Below are 24,906 nucleotides of genomic sequence, written 5' to 3'. Positions count from 1 at the left end.
TTGAATTGCACATTTGTATATCTAAAATGTGCTTTCAGAATTGTGTTCTTTCAGGAACTTTGATCAACAGGATTAAAAGCTGCAGAAACACCCAAAACAATCTTCTACTTTGCACAAAAAGTGATGTTTAAGACTAAGCAATGCAAATAAACATACATGTTCTTGGTAAAACGCAAAAACATCTGTTCTACAAATCATCTAGTTGAGTTGGTTAATAAAATTGTCAATTAATATGTAATTTCATTTTGGCCCTGTTATACATGTAGGTTTCGGTAAATCATATTGGTCTCGACAGCCGTATTGGCCCCCGGCGATACCTCGGAACCAATACGACCGCAAGGTCAAATTTATGACTTATTGGTGAGAAATTAGTGTCCGGGAAACTTACTTTTTTTTTCTTTCAATGCAGGCTTATGATATTTAGCATGGAAATAGATGAACAAATCACAATTAATGGTTCTATATTGGTGTACTATATTTGGTCACATTTGACCTTAGGGTCAATCTTGTTATCGTTCGATGAAGATTTTTGATATTTAGTATGTGGGTAGATCAACCAAAGACAATGTGTTGTGTATCATATTTGGTGACCCTTGACCTTGAACCTTCACCTCAAGGTCAAATTAAAGATTTTTTTTAATTAACTGAGAAATTCATATGTGGGCACCCAGATGTTTCCATCTCAATGATATCTAGTTACATGTATATATTATAATACACTTTTACTACAATATAGAATATCATTTTTACAGTTTAGAGCTTGGTTAGTAGAAGCGAGGAGGGATGAAGATACTCCACAGCAAGATACTACATGACGGGGATAGAAGTTCTATTATACCACACAGTTGGTTTTAAAAAAACTGTGCATAAATTGTATGTCGAAACAATTAGAGCAGAAGTTTCAAATTATAGGGTGAGCCTCAAAATATTTTAACAGGGTAAGCAAATTACAGGGCTGTGCAGCCCCATTAAAAATAACCTCTTGTGAACCCTGTGATACATTCTCTCTTCATTGAATTTGAAATTTTGCCTATCAGAATAATTTTGTTCTACAAAGCACAACAAAGTGTTCCTGACATAATAAAACTTAGAATGAATTTGGAATAGCTGGAATTATCAGGTTTTTTTTTAATTAACTTCTTTTCCTTTACCCCCTCTTTGAACATACAAAATAATCCAGGCCATTCACAATCACATGCATGTATACACAAAGCATATCTGTTAAATAAAATAATATATGTTGTTAAATTCTTCACCTGTCAGTGATATATTCAGTTCATATTACCGTTTCACCTCCTTTACTGCGATCTGCGATCTCCTTCTTTGATTTACTACATGTACACAATGTTTAAATTTTAACGTAATATTCCATATAAGGAAATGAAGACCATATTTAGAAAATCCAATACGAGGCTGGACCTATCTCGAAAATTCAGTCCATGTTATATGATGACAATATAGATAAATAATTGTAAATGTTGGGTTAAAAATTAACTAGCTGCCGTTTTTTTTTTTTTTTTTAATCGCCACGGGTATATCCACACCCCAATGGAAAAGAGAGAATTAGCAGCGCGCTGTAAAATCTAGATTTAAGCCAACATTTCGTTTGTAATGCCAAGTTAGGACCATTGCGGTACAAACTTCTCCGTTTAGGTGTCATACCTATTTTGCCACGAATCATTGTTCGGTAACTTTCTATATATAATTTTATAAACGCTTTTAAGAATTTTGTTAATGAAAATAGTCTGTATAGGCACTTAAAGAGATAGACTTGGGGTAAGATAGATAACTCTTTAAATCATTGATATGTCTGTATCATATTTAATTATACCAAAGCCTCTAAAGCTTTCAATTGAAGCAGAATAAAATCAATCCAAGTGAATTAGATGCTTCATAAGATTGATGTAATATGCTGAATAAAAATGTTCAAGTGATTTTAAGAGAGGAGTCCCTTAACCTAGATCTACCTCCTTAAGCTTCGTTCAACTAAAAAGCTGTGGTACATTGAAGTAAATAGATAATGTATTACAGTTGTAACGAAGTACACATAATACACATGTATTATACACCGATGAAAATTAACAACTTCACAACAAAACACATGATACTGTATATATCTACGTTTTTGACACAACTGAAAACTAATCACGAAGTTTTGAAAGATTTAATTGTGAGACCTCAGCAAATGAGAAAACATAACGACTTCTGGTAATTTTTGCATTAAGTTTACAAAATTAAGTTATTTTGTCAATGCTGATTTTTTTTTCGGTCATAGTATTGACAAGAAAATAATGTCATCATCTAAGAAACAACTTCTTATTTACTTGATGCAGGTTTGATTACCTATTTTATCATATTTGAAAATATGCATTTTACTCACTGTAGACATAGTAACATGTTAGCAAAAACAACAAAATTTTCTAATTTAAGCAGTTGTCCTTCTGGCATCATTATAATATAATCTGTTTCTTCCAGGAAACGACAACATCCACCAAATAACGTCAGAAGGAACGTACATGTTAAGGATTGATTTAGAAGACTTCGAACTTGATAGAAAATACGCAAAATATGGAACGTTTACGGTAGGACCAGAGAGTAGTGGTTATAAACTGGATATAACCGGATACAGCGGGGATGCTGGTAAGTACGCATTTACGGTTGGACCAGAGAGTAGTGGTTATAAACTGGATAAAAGCGGATACAGCGGGGATGCAGGTAAGTACACTGCAGATCACAGAGAGTATTGGATATAATCATATAATCTGGGTGTGAGCAGATACAGCGGGGATGCTGGTAAGTACACTGCAGTTCACAAAAAGTATTGGATATCATCATAAAAAATTATTTGATATAATCTGGAGGTAAACAGATACCGCAGCGATGCAGGTAAGTACACTGCAGCTCACAGAAAATATTGAATATAATCTGGGTGTGAGCAGATACAGCCGGGATGCTGGTAAGTGAACTGCAGCTCACAGGAAGTAGTTGATATAATCTGGTGTGAGCAGATACAGCCGAGATGCTGGTAAGTACACTGCAGCTCACAAAAAAGTATTTTATTTTATCTTGGTGTGAGAAGATACAGCCGAGATGCTGGTAAATACACTGCAGCTCACAGAAATTATTTGATATAATCTGTTTGCGAGCAGATACAGCGGGGATGCTGGTAAGTGCACTGCAGCTCACAGAAAGTAGTTGATATAATCTGTTGTGAGCAGATACAACTGCGGTGATGGTAAGTTAACTGTAGGTTACAGACCACCAATTCAACCAATGAGCATTTGGAACGTACGCAAAAATAGTCCTACGCAGAAATTACCCCTGTTCCTCATAGTGCTGTGAAAAAAGTTCTCATCTTATTTAAAAAATTTAAACGGTTTCTGAAAGGAAAAACATTTCTGTACATTTTATAGGTGCATTTTGCTTCTTGTAATGTGAAGCCTAATCTCCATAATGATTTTTAAGTATACCCCTATCTTGTGAAAACACTGAGATTTCCCATGCTATTTATAGACCCTTCACTTCCGGTGACCAGTACTGCACTGCAAGTCTGCTAACCCCACATGCCATTCTGAGGATTGTGAGCTGACATATGTAGAATCATGCTGATATATAGTCCTCTGCAGGTTAAAGTTAAGGTAAATCCAGAGAAGCCATTGAATATTGTGAAATTAGCATAGAAGCCTATGGAAAGTGGAATTAAAGGTTTTTAGCCTGTAGCTCACAGAACGTATTGGATATTATAATTATATCTGGGTATGGGCAGATGCAGCGGCGATGCTGGTAAGTCCATTATCAATAATAATGATTAGGATATGAATTAGGGCTATGTTTGTAAAGGTGTTTATGTCTGACCTTTCCTCTTTCCTTTAACATACTAGATCACTGGACCTTAAGTTTAACACCTAATACAAGACGTATTTCAGACTGCTTCTAGATGTTTAGTCGCATCGAATTCTCAATTCAATTTCACATGTGAAAAATTAGCGAACAAATCACACTGCATGCTTAAAATCGACCACAGAATGCTAGATCTATGAATAAATGTATGTACAGGTACAAAGATTTACGTTAAAGTCAATGAAACTTAAGTAAGCACTATATATTAAGCATAAATCATCCTCTTACTTTCTGGCTTCGTCAATCAATGAGCAGCAAGATATGTCCTGCAGGAAGCTGTTTACTAAATTATACAAACTTAAATCCAAACACTGATATCAAATCAAACAATCTTTCCAAGTTGATTCAACATAATGTTTGAAGACCAAACATAAACTCGTAATAGGCTTCTCATATACCCTTTATACCACCCCATTCTTTATAATATTCCCAATAAATACAATCCTAATTACATATACCCATCCCAATAAATACACTCCTAATTATATATACCCTTCCCAATAAATACAATCTTAATTACATATACCCATCCCAATAAATATAATCCTTATTACCTATTTATTGTTTCAATTATTTAATTATCGATTAGAATTTCATATATTTTTCAATTTTCCAACATTCAATCTCTTATTTCGAATTAATTTTTACGTGGTTTCTACTTCACATCTACCCATCCCTATTTCACATCTACCCATCCCTATTTCAAATCTATCCATCCCTATTCCAAATCTATCTACCCATCCCTGTTTCACATCTACCCATCCCTATTCCACATCTACCCATCCCTTTTCCACCCATCCCTATTCCACCCATCTCTATTCCACATCTGCCCATTCCTATTCCACATCTATCTACCCATCCCTGTTTCACATCTACTCATCACTATTCCACATCTACCCATCCCTATTTCAAATCTACCCATCCCTATTCCATATCTACCAATCCCTATTCCACCCATCTCTATTCCACATCTACCCATCCCTCATATACAAAAGAATGGTAAGTTTACCCGATTCAAGTACTGTACAAAGAAAAAAGTGACGTATATCCTATGTATAAAACCTGAATGAATTCACAGGAGAGTTTGTTCTATCCCTAGTACTATTTATTCTATTTAAAGTTGATGAGTATACTGCATGGCAAAATATTGATTTTTTACGAATCTTTTATGCAATATCAGTAAGTCATAGAACACGTATACAGGGAGCAAGCACATAAAAGAGCGGAGTAATGCGGGTTTTATTAGGTCTGCGAAGAGGATCTGTGTTTAATATTTAATGTTCTATTATTCACAGCTGGCTTTCGTTTGTTACAGTTTTACGATACGTGAATTTATATTTAGTACACGTATGCAGCTAATAGTTTAAAATCGATAACCTTACAATTGATATCCAGATGACAGAATCATCCAAAAGACAATTATATATAATTCATATAAAAATCATTTTCACCTTATATTTGTAATTCGGAAGATTCTATGAAAACTCATCCAAATGGAAGTAAATTTACAACAAAAGACAAGGATAACGATAAATCGGGCTAAAATCTACAAAGGTGGGTGGTGGTATGGTGCATGTCACGCCAGTAACTTAAACGGACTGTATCTAAGAGGAAATCATTCTTCATATGCCAATGGTGTCAATTGGAGTACTTGGAAGGGACAAAAATATTCACTAAAGTTAACCACTATGATGATCAAACGGAAATGAAAAAGATTGTTTTCTGTTGCGTTGAAGTAAAGTAAAAACGTTTTAGCAGAACTGTAGACTTACAGTAATATACATGAAAAATTAAAATTTATTTTTTAGCGAAACCTAGCTCATTTGCTTATTACTTTTCAAAAATAAAACCTGGTTTTGCCAAATTACCTGATGTACGGTAGTCTTGACCTAAACACAAGATGAACAGATGAAAAGATAAGTTACTCCTAACTAAAGGGTAACTGTTATCTTCTGTGAATAAATTGAACATTACAGAGGAAACCTCCTCTGCAGAGAAAATTAATTTATACAAATAGGCAGTCCCTGAGTAATCAAGAGAACCAAGATTCTAGCGGAAATTAAAAGAATACATTCCAGGGACAAAGAAAACAGACAAACACAACAAAGTACATGAAATAACCAAAATAATACGTACAAAGAAACAAAAGTAAATAAGCAACTCGGACTCCACTAAAAACTGGGAGCATGGGCCAGGTGCACCGGTAGGGTAAACGTCCTCTGTTTTTGTAGAAAATTCCGCCGAGTTGCTCATATAAATCAAGTCCGGGTAGACGAAAAAGGAAAGGAAAACTATGACACCTTGAATAAATCAGATTTCATGGTCCAGATGGATACATCGTTAACGATCCACGAGTTCATGATGATGAGAGCCATATTATGAACCGAAATAATCACATATATATATATTGCAGTTAATATTTAATCGGATGTTTAAGACAGACACTTACATGTATCTAGTTAAACAAAATAGTAATTCATTCGAAAGGCATTGGTTTTGTATTTTGCTGGGATAGGAATACGGACACGTTTGTTTTTACAAAGCGCGTTATCTTTACAGTACTTTTACCGTCTGCTCGAGACTCGTAAGCGAAGTCAAGGATATTTAAACTATTTAAGTACCACAATGATGGGGGGGGGGCATTTCCCCTAATGATTAACTGAAAGTATTGCACCTACCTCGTGAATATACATGTACATACTAGCCTGCTCGTGAAATTGCAACGAAAGTGTGTATATATATATATATATATATATATATATATATATATATATATATATATAGAAGGGTCTGAAAAATTCACAACGATGTTAGAACTGTCAAAACTCGAACTCGTACCGCTGTGACATCTATGGCAACACCGCCTGCATTAAGTCCAGCTCCCTAGACCACTCGGCCAGCTAGGCTATATAAAAATATAGCTTTCGCAGGCCGGGTCATTCCACCTCGTAGGATTAATCTAGGGCAGTAACTTAGTACACGATGTATGGTAGTACGGGACAGTTCATCTGTAATTTTTCAGACCCTTCTATAAGTTTACGTTATCTTCCCTGTATCAATTTAATCCGATGGAGCAGTGTAGCAAATAGAGTCGTCATATTCTGAGATGTTGTATATATATATATACAATAATACATTAAACGAAAAACTCAGCAAATGGACGATTCGGGGACAGAAAGCTCTGTTAAAAGACATTTTGAATCTGTGAAATATAAAAAAATATATAATTTCCACAGATATTGAGAGAAAATCGTTATTATTATTCTAGGCAAGGATATCAAGTCGAATTGAAAATGCATAATGCACTATCAGATAAAAGATAAGCAGCTTTACCTGATTCATACATGATTGTACACTGAGTAATTTACTTAGAGGGGTAGGAAGAATTGAAATCGCTCCTCTTATGTTGAAAAATGATAATTTTGTGTAAAATTTGTTATAATTGAGGCAACGATACATGTACAAGTAAACTAGAAGCCTCCTTTAATTAATACATTTCTTGGTCTTCGTCTGTCACCTCATTGTTCCCCTTTTTAATTCCTCGATCTGTCAGAGTTTTTACTGGGGTACATATAGTCAGTGAGCTGTTAAGAATAACAAAGATTTAAGTCCTTCTATGTCTAAGAGTCAGGCATAATGTGTATAAGGTGTGACAAATGAAGAAAAAAACGCATTTTTGTTAACTTTCTTTTTTTTTTTGTATTATCAAAGTATTTATAACTCACCCTCCCCCCCCAGAAACCTCCACCAAAGTGTTAAACTTTCTAAGATATTGATAGGTCAACTTTAGTTGAAATACACTATGGAAAGTTGGCGTGAAAATCCTCCCATGCTTTTTCCTACTTAAGTAGTCAAAAAAATCTATAGGATAAATTTAAATACCTTTTTAGTTTCCTCGATTGTCTACCCCAGACTTGATTTTTTATGAGCAACTCGGCGGGTGTTTCTAAAAAACAGAGGACGCTTACCACACCGGTGCACCTGGTTCATGTTCTCTCAGTTTTTAGTGGAGTCCGAGTTGCTCATTTGCTTTTGTTACTTTGTATGTATGATTTTTGTTACTTTATGTTCTTTGTTCTGTATGTCTGTTTTCCATGTCTGGTCTTTGTCCCTGGATTACATTCTTTTGATTACCGCTATAACCTTGGGTCCCTTGGTTACTCTTACAAAGAATGGTGCTTAAAAGGGTTGTTAAGTACTTCTCTAAGAATTAAGCAAAATCTGTATAAGGTGCGGCACATGAAGAAAAAACGCATAGGCTTTATTGCATTATCTAACTATTTGTATCTCATGATCATAACCTCAGTGAAATAACCATTAAAGTATTTGTAAATTTTGCTTTTTCAAGATATTGACTTGTCAAATTTGGTTGAAATACACTATGGGAAAATGGCAGTCAAAACTATCTTTGTATTTAGATGCTTCAGAATAAATTTAAATAAGTTTTAGGCTGTTTTCTTGATGTATTGAAATAAAAGAAATAGATGACATATTTCTATCAAAGGAAGATAGACAGTTAAGAAATTTAAATTTTCCACAGACCCAATCACTTACCTTTAAACAATGTATCACTCCGCTAAATAACTTAGGATTTATAACATATTTGAAATGCGAACTTGTCGTCGGAAACAGTGTTTTTAGATTTACTGTGTTTACTTTCAAAAGAATGCATTTTGGCAAATTGTATGACAGTGAAATTAACTCCGCTAACTCAATAACATCCTAAAACAACGTATTAATCCGCTATATTTATAAGTGAAGTGTCCATGGTGAGACATATTTCACAAAGCACGCATGTGCACTTCCGATTAAAATGGGTGTAGCTTTTTCCGATGTATTGTCCTAATGTACATGTAGTGATAGCCTGCAACTCCTTGGAATCGTTCAAGAGTGAGTTGCAATCCACCAGCCTGAGATAAACAACACATCCTCGTTTTTAGCTGCACTGCAAAATATGGATTTTAACTTGCACCTTGGGTCCTTCCAGCACCGATCACTTTTGTATATAGTCACCAACCAGTACGAGGATACACCAGGTGGTGGTTTTGTACTCAACAAGAAGAAGTATATAAACGATTGGGAAACTAGTACATGTTAGACCAAATTACATGTAATCTCCTATCAATAATCCTGGATTTGTCCCTACATGTACATGTACCTACCTGGTGTTTGTAAACTTAAATACTGGAATCTGTAAGAATCAGGCAAAATTGAAAAATAATTAATCATGCTCAGAAAAATAATGAATCATGCTTAGAAAAATAATACAAACGGTTTGACACTGTGGGCGCTTAGTTCATGGTCTATGTTTCACTATAAACATGAAGGGGTTCAAAAAAATTCACATATTGTTTTCAAATTACATGTACTACCCCGCCCCCTCCAATTTCTGGTAAAATGAGAGATTTAATGAGAGAAATCGGCCTTTTCCATACCCTATTATAATCTACCCTCATTTGAGTCGCGCCTTCCACAAGGCATGCGTCTCCCGCTTTCAGAGACTCAAACGCAATATAGGCTAAAAACCACTAATTCCACTTCCCATAGGCTTCTATGCTAATTTCACAATATTCAATGGCTTCTCTGGACTTTACCTTAACTTTAACCTGCAGATGACTATATATCAGCATGATTCTACATATGTCAGCTCACAATCCTCAGAATGGCATGTGGGGTTAGCAGACTTGCAGTGCAGTACTGGTCACCGGAAGTGAAGGGTCTATAAATAGCATGGGAAATCCCAGTGTTTTCACAAGATAGGGGTATATTTAAAAATCATTATGGAGATTAGGCTTCACATCACAAGAAGCAAAATGCACCTATAAAATGTACAGCAATGTTTTTCCTTTCAGAAACTCTTTAAATTTTTAAAATAAGATGAGAACTTTTTTCACAGCACTAAGAGGAACAGGGGTAATTTCTGCGTAGGACTATTTTTGCGTACGTTCCAAATGCTCATTGGTTGAATTGGTGGTCTGTAACCTATAAACCGCAAAAACAAAAACAAAAGATCAAACTGCAAAAGACCATTTGAAGATTTACTAGTGTTAGTCATTTTCCTTAAAGTTTCATAAAAACCCTTTTGAAAATTATTGATGCGTTTTTCACATGTTTTAAAAACATATTTATTGATTTTTTAAGTCTTAGTTCGTTACGCAAAATCTCGAACATAATATACTTGAAATCTGAGATCTCTCCCACGTACACTCCTTGAGACGTTTAGGTTTCCCGCACGCACGATACCCAAACGCACGCTAAACGCTCACCAAACGCAAGATAAACGAACGCTCCTAGCGTGTGTTTAAACGCACGATAAACGAAAGCTCCTATCGTGCGTTTAAACGCATTATAAACAAACGACAAAAAATAATAATATTGACATATAATGAAGACAAAATAAAATAGAAATTAACATTAATAAAATTATAAAAATTAATAATAGCAAAAAAAAACAGAGAAATAAAGTTAAATCAAGGGAAAAAATCAAAGTACTAAAATAAACGAGCGCTTCTATCGTGCGTTTAAACGTACGCTCCCAACGTGCGTCTAAACTAAGCTCCTATCGTGCATTTAAACGAACGCCTCTATTGTGCGTTTATCGTGCGTTTAAACGAACGCAAAACGATGTGTAAACGCACGATAAACAATGCACGATCGCTAAAATGGAAACGTGAAGGTCTCAAAGAGTGTACCCACTCTTTGATGTTAACAGGAGATCTCCCACGTACCCACTCTCTGATGTTAACAGATCTCCAACGTACCCACTCATTGATTTAGGTTACAGACCACCAATTCAACCAATGAGCATTTGGAACGTACGCAAAAATAGTCCTACGCAGAAATTACCCCTGTTCCTCATAGTGCTGTGAAAAAAGTTCTCATCTTATTTAAAAAAATTAAACAGTTTCTGAAAGGAAAAACATTTCTGTACATTTTATAGGTGCATTTTGCTTCTTGTGATGTGAAGCCTAATCTCCATAATGATTTTTAAATATACCCCTATCTTGTGAAAACACTGGGATTTCCCATGCTATTTATAGACCCTTCACTTCCGGTGACCAGTACTGCACTGCAAGTCTGCTAACCCCACATGCCATTCTGAGGATTGTGAGCTGACATATGTAGAATTATGCTGATATATAGTCATCTGCAGGTTAAAGTTAAGGTAAAGTCCAGAGAAGCCATTGAATATTGTGAAATTAGCATAGAAGCCTATGGGAAGTGGAATTAGTGGTTTTTAGCCTTGATACTAACAGGTATGCTTTAACTCGTGTATTCATACAGTAGGTCACGTGACGAGATTTACAAGCCCTATATTATGTTTTAACCTGGCAACACCTGCCTGCTTTCCGTCTATGCGAGACCGAAAGGATAGTCAAGCCAGTTTGAAATCCCTCAATAAGCACCATCATTGCATCTGAAAGATTTCATGAGCACCGATTTAAGAAAAGCCCATGAAAGATCAAATATTGTGCATGTATGCACAAATGGTGGCCTCATGCTAACAAAATGGCGGAATTATTTCGTCGTTTTACCTGAGTTTAAGAAGACATGAATGTGTTTAGTAGCACTCCAGCTTAGAACTATGCAAAATGTGATTTATGGGTAAGAGGCCTGCATATTTTCACTTTTGATATTTTGTTTAAAATTGCCACAGTAAACATAAATTAATATTCAGTTTTTCATATAACCCGTGTCCTTATGAGATAAAAATTATATAGGATGCACTGTAGAATTCTAAATTAAGGGAGAAAACTCTGTAAATGATACTCAAACACAACAGAATCTATTGGATTTTCAATATTGATTATCTCCTAAGAGAAAGCAGATTTGAATGAATAGTTACACATTTCATTGTAAAGACTTATTAAACAACTTAATTACAAAATTAAAAATATGTAGCCTTTTTTTGGGTGTATCACATTTTTCAGGTTTTGCATGATTCTTACAAAGACAGCTACATAAGTTCTTTCATATGAATATTATTGTAAGTGACGTATGTTATTTTCACTTTTTCAATAATTTTTTGAGAGCGTTCATGAAATTAACTGTTATCTCTCTTTGGCCTAACTTAAAGAATGAAATGGAATTGTTTAACCTTTAGGAGCATTTTTACATTTGTAGGAGGGATGGTGATCTTGTGACTACACAAAAATTATATTTCGTTCCTCTTGTGTCTAACCCGGACGTGCTCGGCGGATGTTCTTCAAAACCAGATGACGCTAATGTACCCTACCGTCGCACCTGGTCAATGCTCCAAGATTTTAGTTGTTGATTTGCTTTTGTTTCTTCATACGAGTTATTTTGGTTCTTTCATGTTGTCTGTTGTGTATATCTATTTTCTCTAGCCCCGTGCAGGTCCGGATGTTAAAAGAATAGGCCTTCAGCAGCGCTAAGCTTGTCGTAAAAGGCGACTAAATAGTGCTCAGAAGATGCCAAGTTCCTTGCACGTTAAAGAACCCTGCTATGGTATTCGATATGAGTAGGAACCTTTGCGCTCCGCCACAGGAGGCTAAAGTGCCCGACCTTACCCATCCCTCCCTTTTTCTAATAGCATTCTAAATTTGTCGATCCTATTATCCTTGTGTCCCATCCCTTCCTTTTTTTCCTTTCATCATCATTCATGTCCATTTTATTATCCATTTCATGTTCATTGTCTGAATATAGCTGAAATATTGCTGCACTGACGTTAAACCCCAACAATCAATCAATCTATTTTCTCAACCTAGTCGTTATCTTGTACAATGTTCTTCTCATTGCGGTTCGAATCCTTATTGCCTTGATTTCCTTCACACAAGCAGTACAGTAGCGGATCCGGAGGGGGTTACAATGGGTTGGCACCCTCCTTTTGACAATATGATGCAATCTGCTAGCAAAACAATATCCGTTCTTAAAAAAACTACATTTGGTTTTGAGTAGAAAATATTCAGCTCGAATTTATCTAGTTTTCATTCGTCCTGTCAAATAATATACTTCCGGTTGTGGTCTTGATGTTAGTAATAGTTTTAAAAAATGCAACTTGAATAAAGGTTTATTGTTATAGAATAACATATTTTTGCCAGCAGGGAATCTATTTACTATGAAACGGATTAGGAGTTATTGGAAGATAAAAGACGATTCAAACGTCTTAACATGTTTTACTATATTCATCACCATCTGTGTCCACAATACTTCAGCGATCTTATGCCCCCACTTAATAACAAGATTTCGTCGTATAATTTACGCAACAGTGCGGATTACACTATACCCCCACTTCAGATTAACTAGTACCGACAGGCCATTTTTCTATTCAACAGTAGAAGACTGGAATCAGCTAAATTTAGAGACACGAAATGCAAGAAACATAAGAATTTTCAAAAGAATCATAAAAGAACTTCGATAAAAAAAACCCTGAGTTTCAATTTTGGCGAAAGGAAAGATAATACTATACATAATAGGCTTAGAAACATGCGCAGTTCGCTAAATACTTTATTTCATATAAATGTAGTGCCAACCCCATCTTGTAGTTGTGGACATCCATTCGAACATTCTATCCACTATATTATGGAAGACAATTTGTATAATGAACATAGAAATTCCATGCCGGCACGGTTAGACGGTTTTAACGTAAGAATTGAACTTCTTTTTGACGAAAGTCTTTCATGAAAACATAGATAATTTTGCTTGTGTTCATCATTTTATCAGACGAACTGAAAGGTTTGAATAAGTCTACATGTATACATGAAATGACTATCTCTCACCTTACCCCCACCCTGCCCTTTTTTTTTGTCAGACCCCCACCCTTATTCCATTTCCTTGTTTAAGTTTCAAAATTGTCCTTTACATATGTTAACTTGACAAAAGTTGGTTAATAATGTCCTAGAACCCCCCTTTTTTAGGAATACCCGACTGTTACCCATATTTCCAAAGTGTCTGGATCCGCCCTTGCATTATAATATACTTATTGCACTTCTAATACAGAACTAGAGATGTTCGAGGCCAACAGGACACTGTAAAACGGACTTTCAACTCGCAATTGTTTTAGTATAGTGATGATTATATAAAAAATTCTTTTACATGAATTGACCTCTTAGATTGAAACAAATGTTTATTCACTGTCACTCACACTTAAGGAGCTAGGGTAAAGGACAAAATTCTTACAAATCTTTATAACGTTTGTATTCAGCAATTTACATCAATCTCATGTAAGCATCAACATAACTTGATTGATTTCATTCTGTTTCAAATGAAAGAGCGATGGGCTTTGGTGAAATCGAATATGATTAGGAACGTTTGTGTTCAACATTTCACATCAACCTCATCTAAGCATCAAAGTAACTCTGATTTCATTCTGTTTCAAAAGAAAGCTTATTAGGCTTTGGTGAAATTGAATATAATACAAACATATCACCGATTTCAAGAGTTATTTCCCTTACCCTAAGTCTACATTGTACCTCCTTAAATAACAGTGAGCAAAAAGACCGCAAGTAGTTACCCACCACAAAAAGAAAAAAATCAAACGAGGCGGATCCATCCCCAACCTCCCTCGTCGAATGGGAGACCATTCCATTGTGTCAAATGAAAATGGCAGCGATTGAAGTCTTCATACATTAAACAGTGTACCAGAAAGCATGCGCGTAATGGGTTGTATACAGTGTGTATATGCCAAACACAAATGCGTAGCTATTTATTTTGCACGGTATATTTGAACTCAGTGTACAATAACTTGGTGTAGTAAAGTGTAGACTGTAAAACACTTAATTACTGTTCGCAGATCAAATGCACCACACATCTAAAAATCTTTCCAACCCAAACAACCAACTATAAAATGATATGAACTTCATTTAACCTTCACGCATTCTTTGGAGTACTTCGCTGTGTGGTATATGTGCACCTAGAGGTAATTTATGTTTTCATTTTTGTGTAAAATCCGCCATCTTTGGGAAAACCACCGGGTCGGGTGACGAACATTGCCATTGGGTGTTAAACGAGTGCGTTGGCATACGATTAAATAAATATGTAATATGGAATCTTGTTTTAATTACCGAATTGATGGATTTTGCATTTATTACTAAAGTTTTTACTGTAGCCCTAACGTCGGTTATTTTTACCACTGGACAAGACTGTCCGGATCCCGTGTGCAGGGAGGAATGGGACCGTTACTCTTTCCCGAACCCTAAAAGAGAAAGTGGATTATGCGGGCGCAGCTGTAAGGATACCTTTATATGTGACCCGTGTGAAATACTGAACGGTCAGGCAGGTAAAGTTGAAAGTTTTTGTAAAGCACATACAATTCCCTTTTGAAGAAAAAGGTTGTTCAAAGGGAACCCAGGTAAAATGGGGCTACTATTTATTTGCTTTTCGTCCAAATTTTGCAACAAAGGGGAGATTACTCCCCCCCCCGAATCCGCCAGCGAAATTTTAGATATGACGTTAATTAAGCGACAATCTGTTATTGTTATTCTGGAGTTTTATTTACATTATCTGTTCACAATGCCTTTTTGTATCGCGCTAGAAGTCTAACAAATAGGCTTCTGGAACAGCGTTATGTTGTTACAAGATTGAAGTCATCACTACAGAAGTTTTATGGTCGTCATCAGGAACTCGTGGATCGTTATGATGTATCCATCTGCACCATGAAAACTGATTTATTCAACGGGATCATAGTTTACCTTTCCTCGTTTGTCTACCCCGGACTTGACTTTTTATGAGCAACTCGGCGGGTGTTTCTAGAAAAGCAGAGGACGCTTACTATACCGGTGCACCTGGTCCATGCTCCCAGTTTTTAGTGGAGTCCGAGTTGCTCATTTACTTTTGTTACTTTGTATGTTTTGATTTTAGTAACTTTATGTTCTTTGTTGTGTGTGTCTGTTTTCCAGGTCTGGTCTCTGTCCCTGGATTACATTCTTTTGATTACCGCTATAACCTTTGTTCCTTGATTACTCTTATAGCATATTAACTAATATCAATTGCGTACACAGTTCATGACCGGTCAAGAAACCTTATTGAAAAATTCCAATCAGTCATTTATATTACATGTACACAAAAAAAAATAAATAAATAATCTTATGCAGGAAGGAGAATTTCTTCTTCACGAATTTGCCCTTTCGATCATCGTCCCTTTCAGCCATCGTCCCTTTTTCAAAGCCTTAACAAATGGAAGCAAAGTGTATAAATGCGATGCTCGGTTGTTGACTGTGTTTTACTCATATAAGAGTTGATTTCTTGGAGTACAGTAACTGTATTGGATAAAATTTCAATTCCTCGATATATAGGGTGATGGGGAATGAGGGAATGGGGATGTCAGAGTAAGTCATTAAGAGAACCAAGATTCTAGCGGAAATCAAAAGAATATTATCCAGGGACAAGACCAGACAAGGAAAACAGACACACATAACAAAGAACACAAAGCAACCAAAACCATACACACAGAGCAACAAAAGCAAATGAGCAACTCGGACTCCACTAAAACTGGGAACTGATTTCCGCTAGAATCTTGTTTCCCTTGATTACCCTTTCACTAAACTGATACCTTAAACTCCTCATTTGATCATAACATGCATCTATTGACCTCCAAATGATTTAGATCAAAATCAATAATGTGTAATAAAGATTCTGTGACAGTTTCAATGAATTCCATTCAGCAATGTTAAAGGAGTAACGGATAAGAGATTTTATCCCCCATGTTCTCATATATATAAATAACTAAGTCCATGTTTTGCTATGTGAAACCCCCAAATTGATTCGGATCAAAATCTAAAATTGGAGGTGCACATGGGAATATATGACAAAGATTCTGAGAAAGTTCATTAAATTCCATCCAGTGGTGTAGAAGAGGTAACGGATAAGAGATTGGTCCTCATGTCCCAAAATTTACAAATGACGAAGTCTATATTTTGCTATGTGAAAACCCCAAATTGATTCGCATCAAAATCTAAAATATTAGGTACACAATGTTCATATGTATTAATAAAGATTCTGTGAAAATTTCATTACATTCATTCAGCGGTGTAGGAGGAGTGATGAATAAGTGATGCCCCTCTCCATGAACCGAAAGGAAGGCAAGAAGGACATACAAACGTATCTCACATCATTGTTACTTTCACTGTAAATCTGGACCTCCATTGCCATGGGAACCAACGTTACAAAATATACTGGTGCAAATTGGAGGCACTTTGAACACTTTACTCAGTTTAGTCTTTTCTTCTTTGTTTTACAGCTGGTGAGATAGATGAAATGTTGTTGAATGTACCGGCTCACAAACCTCTTTGTGACGACACACTGGATAACTATGTTATAGCACTCGCTGTAATCAATAAAATGAAAATCGTGTCTGGGTGAGTATAAATTATGCAAACGTGGGTTAAAATCTAAAAAACGAACAATTAACTCTCATACTTGGAACATTTTTTGTTATTTTGCAAATCTTCAAAACTTTAATCCAATCTGATTCTAGAATTATAGTTGAACTTGTTGATTTTTTAAACTCCACTCTTTGCACCAAAACCCTTTGAGATACTTAATACTGATATTCAGCCCCACTTGGTGGATGTATAACAACTTTTATTAGCAGAAATCACTACAACGCCGTACAATTAAGAACACTTTCTTCTTTTTTTGTGCACCCAAGGTCATTTTAGTGTGTAGCGGAAATAGCCGAAGGCATGTAATTCCGATTGAATACATACATCAGAGCATCTTATTTGTACGTGTATCTCCATTTAATTGTAATTGTCGGATGAATCTGTGAACTTTGCACTTTAAAACGTCGATCGGCAATGAAATATCTTGAGCGGCAAACCGTTGAATCGATACTCTGACGTTACCCAATGAAATTCGACCTTACAACGAGCATTTCGTTAGAATTTCCGAATAACTCTTTTCCACGTTTAATATCATTTTAGAAATGAAAAGTTAAACGCCAAACAATTTGCAGACGCCCTAAGAAACAAGTGGGATTTTACAGGGTCATGTCATGCTGATGTTGTCATTTTCTTTTCGAAAGAGGATAGGCAGGTAAGAGGGCGATTAGAGAATATGTATTTCTATCAATTTTAGGCTATTAATGCAAAAGTATAATACTTTTAACCAAAGAAATAGAATGTTCATAATAGATATATGTCGAGTAAATAAAGATTCTATTCGCAATTGTTACCCTGTATATCTATTTTCCGCTTACTACATCGTCGTCAGTTATTCGTTAATTAATTCCGAAGACGTATGCCAATTTCTATAAGAATTAGACAGTGAGGAAAATTTTGCTGACAACTCACAATGTTATTTTTAAAACTATTTGTAACATGAGAACTGAAATATAGAAGTTGGGCTAGAATGATTGGAGCTAAATCAGGGGCAGTTACCTCTATCCTGATGAAATTTCTCCGATTACACTGCAAAAGAAAATAAGACTTAAAGCTGCTTAAGATGAATAGATATGAGATATATTTGTCAATTTGAGGTTATTCCGGAGAGGGATCTGGGGGTTGAAACAAAGAACCCCAACATCCTTATTTTTGTAATTTTTGTAATTTTTTTTTTTTAAAGTTAAGTCAGAAGTGAGTAAATAATAGGTTTAAGAAGATAGACCTTGGGTAAGGGACATAACTCATGAAATCAGCGATATGTGATATAAGCTTTCGTTTGAAGCAGAATAAAATGAATCCAAGTTAATTAGATGCTTACATAAGATTGATGTAAAATTCTGAATAAAAACGCTTCAACGACGTTTAAGAGTTATGCCCCTTACCCTAGGTCTACCTTCTTAAACGATACAAAACAACATAGAAAACTAGATTTTTTGTTCAGTGTGTAATAACAGCACTATACATGGACATAGTTTATAATTAGAGCTGTTTAATCTACAGGTTTATTCTTCGCCTGGTAAAGTAGCAAACAAAATATTGACTGCAGAATGTATACAAATAATTTACGAAGAAACCCGAGATAAATATCTAACAGAAAACCAGTTTGGCGAAGGTCTTAAATATTTGATCAGAGAGTACAAGTAAGTCAATAAAATACACTGTAACCTGCCTTAACGAAACCCCATTTTGTTACTAATATTGGTGCGGCCTAGACAGGTGTTTGGTTTAGACATGTGTTCGGTTTAGACAAGTGTTTTGTTGAGACAGGTGTTCAGTTTACAAAGGTTCGAAATACATTTTAATTAATACAAAAGGGCATTAAAATCTGTCAGGTTTAGAAAGGCTTTCGGATTACTAAAGGTTTGGATTAGACAGGTTTCACTAACCTGTACATGTCACCTATACATTGTTTGCTATTTCGATTTGACTTCCTGTTTTGACGTTTTTGTCAAGTCTTCGGAATCGATGTTTCTGAATTGTCATTTTTTTTATGTTTCTTGATTTTTTGTTGATACATTTACATTGTATGTAAACCAATCGGAAATACTCGTCCAGTTCTTTTATATACACTATAAATTAACGTTTTAAGGCAGGAAGATAATTTTTTTCTTCCATTATTTGATGTGAACGAGGCCATCTGGACTATATTTTCCCCTATGCTTCACAGGCAAAATTATTTCACGTTATTTTCGCACGAATTTCACATAACTTTCACCCGGTCTGAGCAAATAAACTTTGTGACAGAGTTCACTTGAAATTCGGGTGAATCGAGTCTTCACGCGAAATTCACGTGAATTGTTCGCATGCAATTCATGTTAAGTGAATTTCACGTGAAGTTCACGTGACGTTCATGTGAAGTTTACATAAATTTTATGTAAAGCTCGATTAACATGAATTTCACGTGGAAAATATCTAACTGTGTACAAACGTATTTTCTGGAATTGAAAGTGAAAATTCAAAATACCGACACTTGAAGATACATTTATCCTCTGTTTTAAATACATGTATAAAAGGAACAAGTTTATATACATAGTACAAAAAAAGTAGTTGTCTATTTAGAGAGCATTATCACGATTAATTGACTGCCCGAAGGACAGTGATAGTGCATGGAACGGCGATAGATAAATGCTTCAATTCACAGGGAATATCAGTGTCCAATGTCAGTCAACGATCGATTTTGCACTCAACATTAATACATGTATGCAACTTCGGATACATATTTATTGAGTGTATTCATTGCAGAAATTGAAGCGGAATGTTCGGACAATTTCAGAGTTATTCCAATGAAAATTCTGAAATTAAATTGAGTCGATCACATGTAATTTGTCTTAACAGAACAAGGCCCAGATCGGTCATCGGTTATCGACCAGTCCTTAATCAGTCAAATTGTCGGTCATATGTGACTTGTTGTCATACATCAACACTCAATCTCTTCCGAACTGTACTTAAGGAGATATAAGTAGGGTAAGGGGCATAACCCTTGAAATTAATTATATGTTTGTTTCGAATTTAATTTCACTAAAGCCATACAAGCTTTCATTTGAAGCATAGTTAAATCGGTCCAAGTTACTTTGATGCTTACATGAGATTGATGTAAAATGCTGAATACAAACATCCCAATGATTTGTAAGAGTTTTGTCCCTTACCCTAGATCTAACCCCTTGATAAGACCAGACGCCAGTAGTATGTACACAATAATGTCAAACATCTCATAACCTAACTCTTCCAAAATATACCAGTTTTCAGGAGAGTGTTCAAGACGGCCCAATGTAAGGAAGATCCTATACTGATGAAAGTTGTTTACGGACTTATTGGGGGAGTTGTTGCATTAATTGGTATTTGTTGCTGCGGCTGCTTGTGTTGCGGACTTAAAGTGGAACAGAAGACCAGATCAAGTGGACAAGGTGTTGGGTCGACAGCTGTGAGATCGAATACAATGGGGTTCCATGCAGTTTCACATTACGATAGTGGGGGTTGTGATGGGGGAGGGGGAAATGATGACGGAGGGGGAGGGGGTGGTGGGGATTTTTAATGCCGTCTTCAGGGAAGTGTCCTTATACATATTACAAGAGATTTGTGTAAACACCGTTAGCGTCCCTTTAGAAGAGTCATGTGTAGTTATGATGTCATCAAAAGATGGCTAAGTGAGAGGGATTTTAGGAAGTGATAAAGCAGGGCTTGAAATTCAGCTGACCTCAGTTAAATGAAAATAGTCTCTTTATTAGATTGACTTAGATGATACACATTAAAAAGTATTTTACACAAATACATACTTGAATTTTAAGTCTAGGACAATATAAGAAAATTCTTTATTTGGATATTTTGAATGGATACGGGCCTTGCAATGTGAATCCAAGGAAGGTCCGGGGATGGAATAAGCCCCACCCCCACCCTGTGTTAATTTTGTACAAAGTTTCGGCAAGAAATGGACAACTTTGACAGTAGTTTCTTAAGGTTATTAGATATAAATACGTGGAAAATGCAATAGGTTTTTTCTTCATATGCCACAACTTATACACATTTTGTCTGATTCTTAGATGGAGACGTACTTAAATACAACTATTTTCAAAATGCGACAGGTCCCAAAACAATTGTGGTCCACTGAGAACTAATATCAAGGACTATTTAGGTTCCTATTTTAACCTCTTAAGGATCTTTTTAAGTAGTAGTCTTTGTAAGAATCATGCAAATTATGTAAAATGTGATACACCCCCAAAAAGGCTGCACATTTTTATTTTTGTCATTGAGTTGCTTTATGATGAAATTTATAATTATTCTTTCCAATCTGTCTTCTCTAACGAGATAATCCACATTGGAAATCCAACAGTTTCTCTTGTATTTTAGTGTCATTTACAGAGTTATTACCCTTATATTTGAATTTAACAGTTCAAACTATATAATTTATATCTCTTTTGAACATGGATTCTATGAAAATTCACATGATATATTATATATACTCATACGTTTTAAACAAAAGATAAAAAATAAAAATATGTCGGCCTTTCAACCATGTATCACATTTTCCATGACTTGTAGCTAAAATGCTACTTAAAATGTGGACAGTAATGTGGACAGTATTTACGCGTGTCATCAAAGTTGAAAGTAGGTCTAGTAGCCACTCGACACCGTCCGTCTGTCCGTCTTTCATGTTCAGGGGGTACCTACGTTGTGTAATCAGTTAAATACCAATATAATTCAGACTTAGACACTGTAGAATTATTATGTTCATATCAAAGATGTGCATCTCCTATAACTGAGAATTCAGGAAAAAGCTGAATCACTTAATCACAGTGGATAGAACCTACGTTGTTTAATCTGTAATTCTAAAAGTATTAAAATATTATTATGAAATCATTGCACAGTGTTGATATAGATTTTTTAATTAATTTTCCGAAAACCTGTCTAAACGAGACAGTTTTTTAAACTTTCGTACCAATTTAAATGTATTTTGAGCCTATGTAAACCGAACACCTGTCTAAATCGAACAAATTTTTAAAGTCCAAAATGGGTTCGGTTGAGTCAGTTTTCACTTGTTATGAAAGAATTTCACGTGATGTTTAGCTTTGACGGGATCTGGTTTATTTATTGTTTAGATTTATCTTTCTTTCTTTGGTTGGGAACCAAGATTCTAGCGGAAATCAATATGTTTTTCTTTAAAATATGGATTGATTGATTCATTATTGGGGTTTAACGCCAGAGCAGCAATATTTCAGCTATATTCAGGCGACGAACATGAAATGGATGATTAAATGAACAACGTGAAATGATGATGATGAACGGGGCTTAACATATAGAAAGGACTATTATAGCTTTACATGTACATGTATGTACTTAAGTTATGGCGTATTTAGACCGAGAACAGGGTCGGACCAAGGATTTTATGTTAGGGACGTAGGCCGATCGATGCGAGACAAGAAGCGTTTTTTGGATTGAACGATACTCGAAAGTCAAATTAAAAGGGAATTTCTCGTTCTACTGACCCTACCATAAATTTTCTTTGCCCGGGATACAAATGAAAATCATCCTTATGTAACCTACCAACAAAATGAAACACCCTGTAAATTTTAGAAGCACCGTTGTGTTTGTCTGCTGGGGACTCCAATTTCATTCGAGTTACCTCTTTTTCTGCACCCGAGTCGATTAGAGAGACTTCGAAATTATACCTACTCTTACGGGAGGTAACTCTGCAAAAACAGGATAAAATATGGCTGCATCCCGAGCTCCGCAAGTAGGGAGTATCTTCTGAATGGCCAACATCAAGTATAGGCGTGAAATATGTTGATGTAACGTTTTGTAATATATTAATTACATTTAGTTTAAGTTTGATCTAATATAGGACAGAATAAGTACACGATACACACAAACATACCGGTAGTGAAGAAATACCATTTATCAAATAATACCGTTCCAGTAGGCTTTGGGAGGAATGAAATAAAAAGTTATTTGGTGACCTAACTTAGGTTGATATTTTGCATGATTCGTAAATTCAACACTACTGTATACTTGTACTTTTGCTTCGGAAAACACTATGTATACGGATTTAATTTCTACGATAAAAAACATCAATACGTTTGAATTGGTTCTCTTATAATTTTGTAGTTAGTCACCGTACAAAATTGCTTTTATTTTGTCTGTCATGTCACTGCAATGTATAGTTGATGAACATATATAGCATTTACTTCCGGAAGATACGGCTTGCAGTAGAACAAAATAATTCGGAAGCATAATGTATTGCGCACGTGCAATTAATACAAAAAGGTAAACACAATTATACCAATTATGACCTTGTCCTTTACTTCTTGGCATCATATGTTGTAACACATTGCTTTGTATTCATCTAGTTTCTTTTTGTATTTTGTGATTGTGTAAAGCAATTTTCAATGATATAATTTTATACATTTATACATGTATGTGATGTCTTACCACAAGAATTTGAGAGGCTCACTGAAGGAGTAATTTATTACAAATTGTCGATAATATATGTGTACGGTAGTTAGTTCTGTGTTGTTGTTGCTGTTATTTTTTTCATTGGTATTTCGGTATTTAACTACAGTGAAACCTGTTTAAAAGGAATAATAATACGAAACCTGTCTGAGCAAAGCATTTTTATTACTGTAAAAAAGGGGGTCGGTTTAGACAGATTTCACTGTATGTTTTGATGGTGCTAATCATTTCATGATCTTTAAAATTTCATCAAAATACTTTTTCGTTGGTACAATTTGCCACTTCCGGTCGCACTCACTGTATCATTTTTTTTTTTTATGAATTTGAAGTTAAGCTCTGAACAGTGTCTGATGTTCGAATTTAACTGTAGACAGACCTCACTAGAATAGATATAATCTTGATAAGCCGTGGTGACTTTACTGGACAAACCTCTCTAGAATACATGTAGATACAATCTTGCAAAGCCGTGGTGACTTTACTAGACAGACCTCTCTAAAATGGATATAATCTTGCTAAGCCGTGGTGGCTTTCCTAGACAGACCTCTCTAGAATACATGTAGATATAATCTTGCAAAGCCGTGGTGACTTTACTAGACAGACCTCTCTAGGATGGATATAATCTTGCTAAGCCTTGGTGACTTAACTAGGCAGACCTCTCTAGGATGGATATAATCTTTCTAAGCCGTGGTGACTTTACTAGACAGACCTCTCTAGAATGGATATAATCTTGCTTAGCCGTGATGACTTTACCAGACAGAACTCTCAGTGTGGATACCTGTCTAAAGAGAATCCCGATCAGTAATCGCAAAACCTGTCTAAATCAGGCATTTTTAAAGTCCCCTTATATTAACCTTGTAACCTTGGTATACCAAACACCTGTCTAAAACGGCCCAATAAAGTTAAATAGAGATTGGTTTAGACAGGTTTTATTCAACGGGTCATAGTTTTCCTTTCCTAGTTTGTCTACCCCGAAATTGATTTTTTATGAGCAACTCGGCGGGTGTTTCTAGAAAAGCAGAGGACGCTTACCCTACCGGTGCACCTGGTCCATGCTCCCAGTTTTTAGTGGAGTCCGAGTTGCTCATTTGCTTTTGTTACTTTGTATGTATGATTCTAGTTACTTTATGTTCTTTGTTGTGTATGTCTGTTTTCCATGTCTGGTCTTTGTCCTTGGATTACATACTTTTGATTACCGCTATAACCTTGGTTCCCTTGATTA

General features: G+C 35.5%; 2 protein-coding genes across 2 annotated transcripts in view; one reads left to right on the top strand and one right to left on the bottom strand.

The window, feature by feature from the left end:
- Nucleotides 1–1,309, bottom strand: part of LOC148600596 (uncharacterized) — a 72,445-nt gene extending 71,136 nt beyond the window's left edge. The window contains exon 1 of the mRNA XM_088557560.1: nucleotides 1,257–1,309. The gene's annotated coding sequence lies outside the window, so the exon portion shown is untranslated. The remainder of the gene's footprint in view (nucleotides 1–1,256) is intronic.
- Nucleotides 1,310–14,788: 13,479 nt separating this feature from the next.
- LOC148600595 (uncharacterized) lies at nucleotides 14,789–20,775 on the top strand. The gene is made up of 5 exons (XM_088558239.1): nucleotides 14,789–15,139; nucleotides 17,099–17,216; nucleotides 17,784–17,895; nucleotides 18,744–18,883; nucleotides 20,490–20,775. Exons 1-5 carry the CDS (start codon nucleotides 14,932–14,934, stop codon nucleotides 20,773–20,775), a joined length of 864 nt encoding a protein of 287 aa, XP_088414365.1. The 5' UTR covers nucleotides 14,789–14,931.
- The last annotated feature ends 4,131 nt before the right edge of the window (nucleotides 20,776–24,906 follow it).

This window comes from Perna viridis, chromosome 13 (assembly GCF_037379345.1).
Source record: "Perna viridis isolate PV_CMFRI_1.1 ecotype Kerala chromosome 13, ASM3737934v1, whole genome shotgun sequence".
Classification (NCBI taxonomy): Eukaryota; Metazoa; Mollusca; class Bivalvia; order Mytilida; family Mytilidae; genus Perna; species Perna viridis.
The sequence above is the reverse complement of the archived record's forward strand: the minus strand, read 5'-3'. Positions and strand labels throughout refer to the sequence as shown.

Coding starts and splice junctions, on each gene's coding strand:
- LOC148600595 (XM_088558239.1), top strand. CDS start 14,932: ATGGATTTTGCATTTATTACTAAAGTTTTTACTGTAGCCCTAACGTCG. Junction 17,217..17,783: donor AAAATGAAAATCGTGTCTGG/GTGAGTATAAAT, acceptor ATATCATTTTAG/AAATGAAAAGTTAAACGCCA. Junction 17,896..18,743: donor TTTCGAAAGAGGATAGGCAG/GTAAGAGGGCGA, acceptor TTTAATCTACAG/GTTTATTCTTCGCCTGGTAA.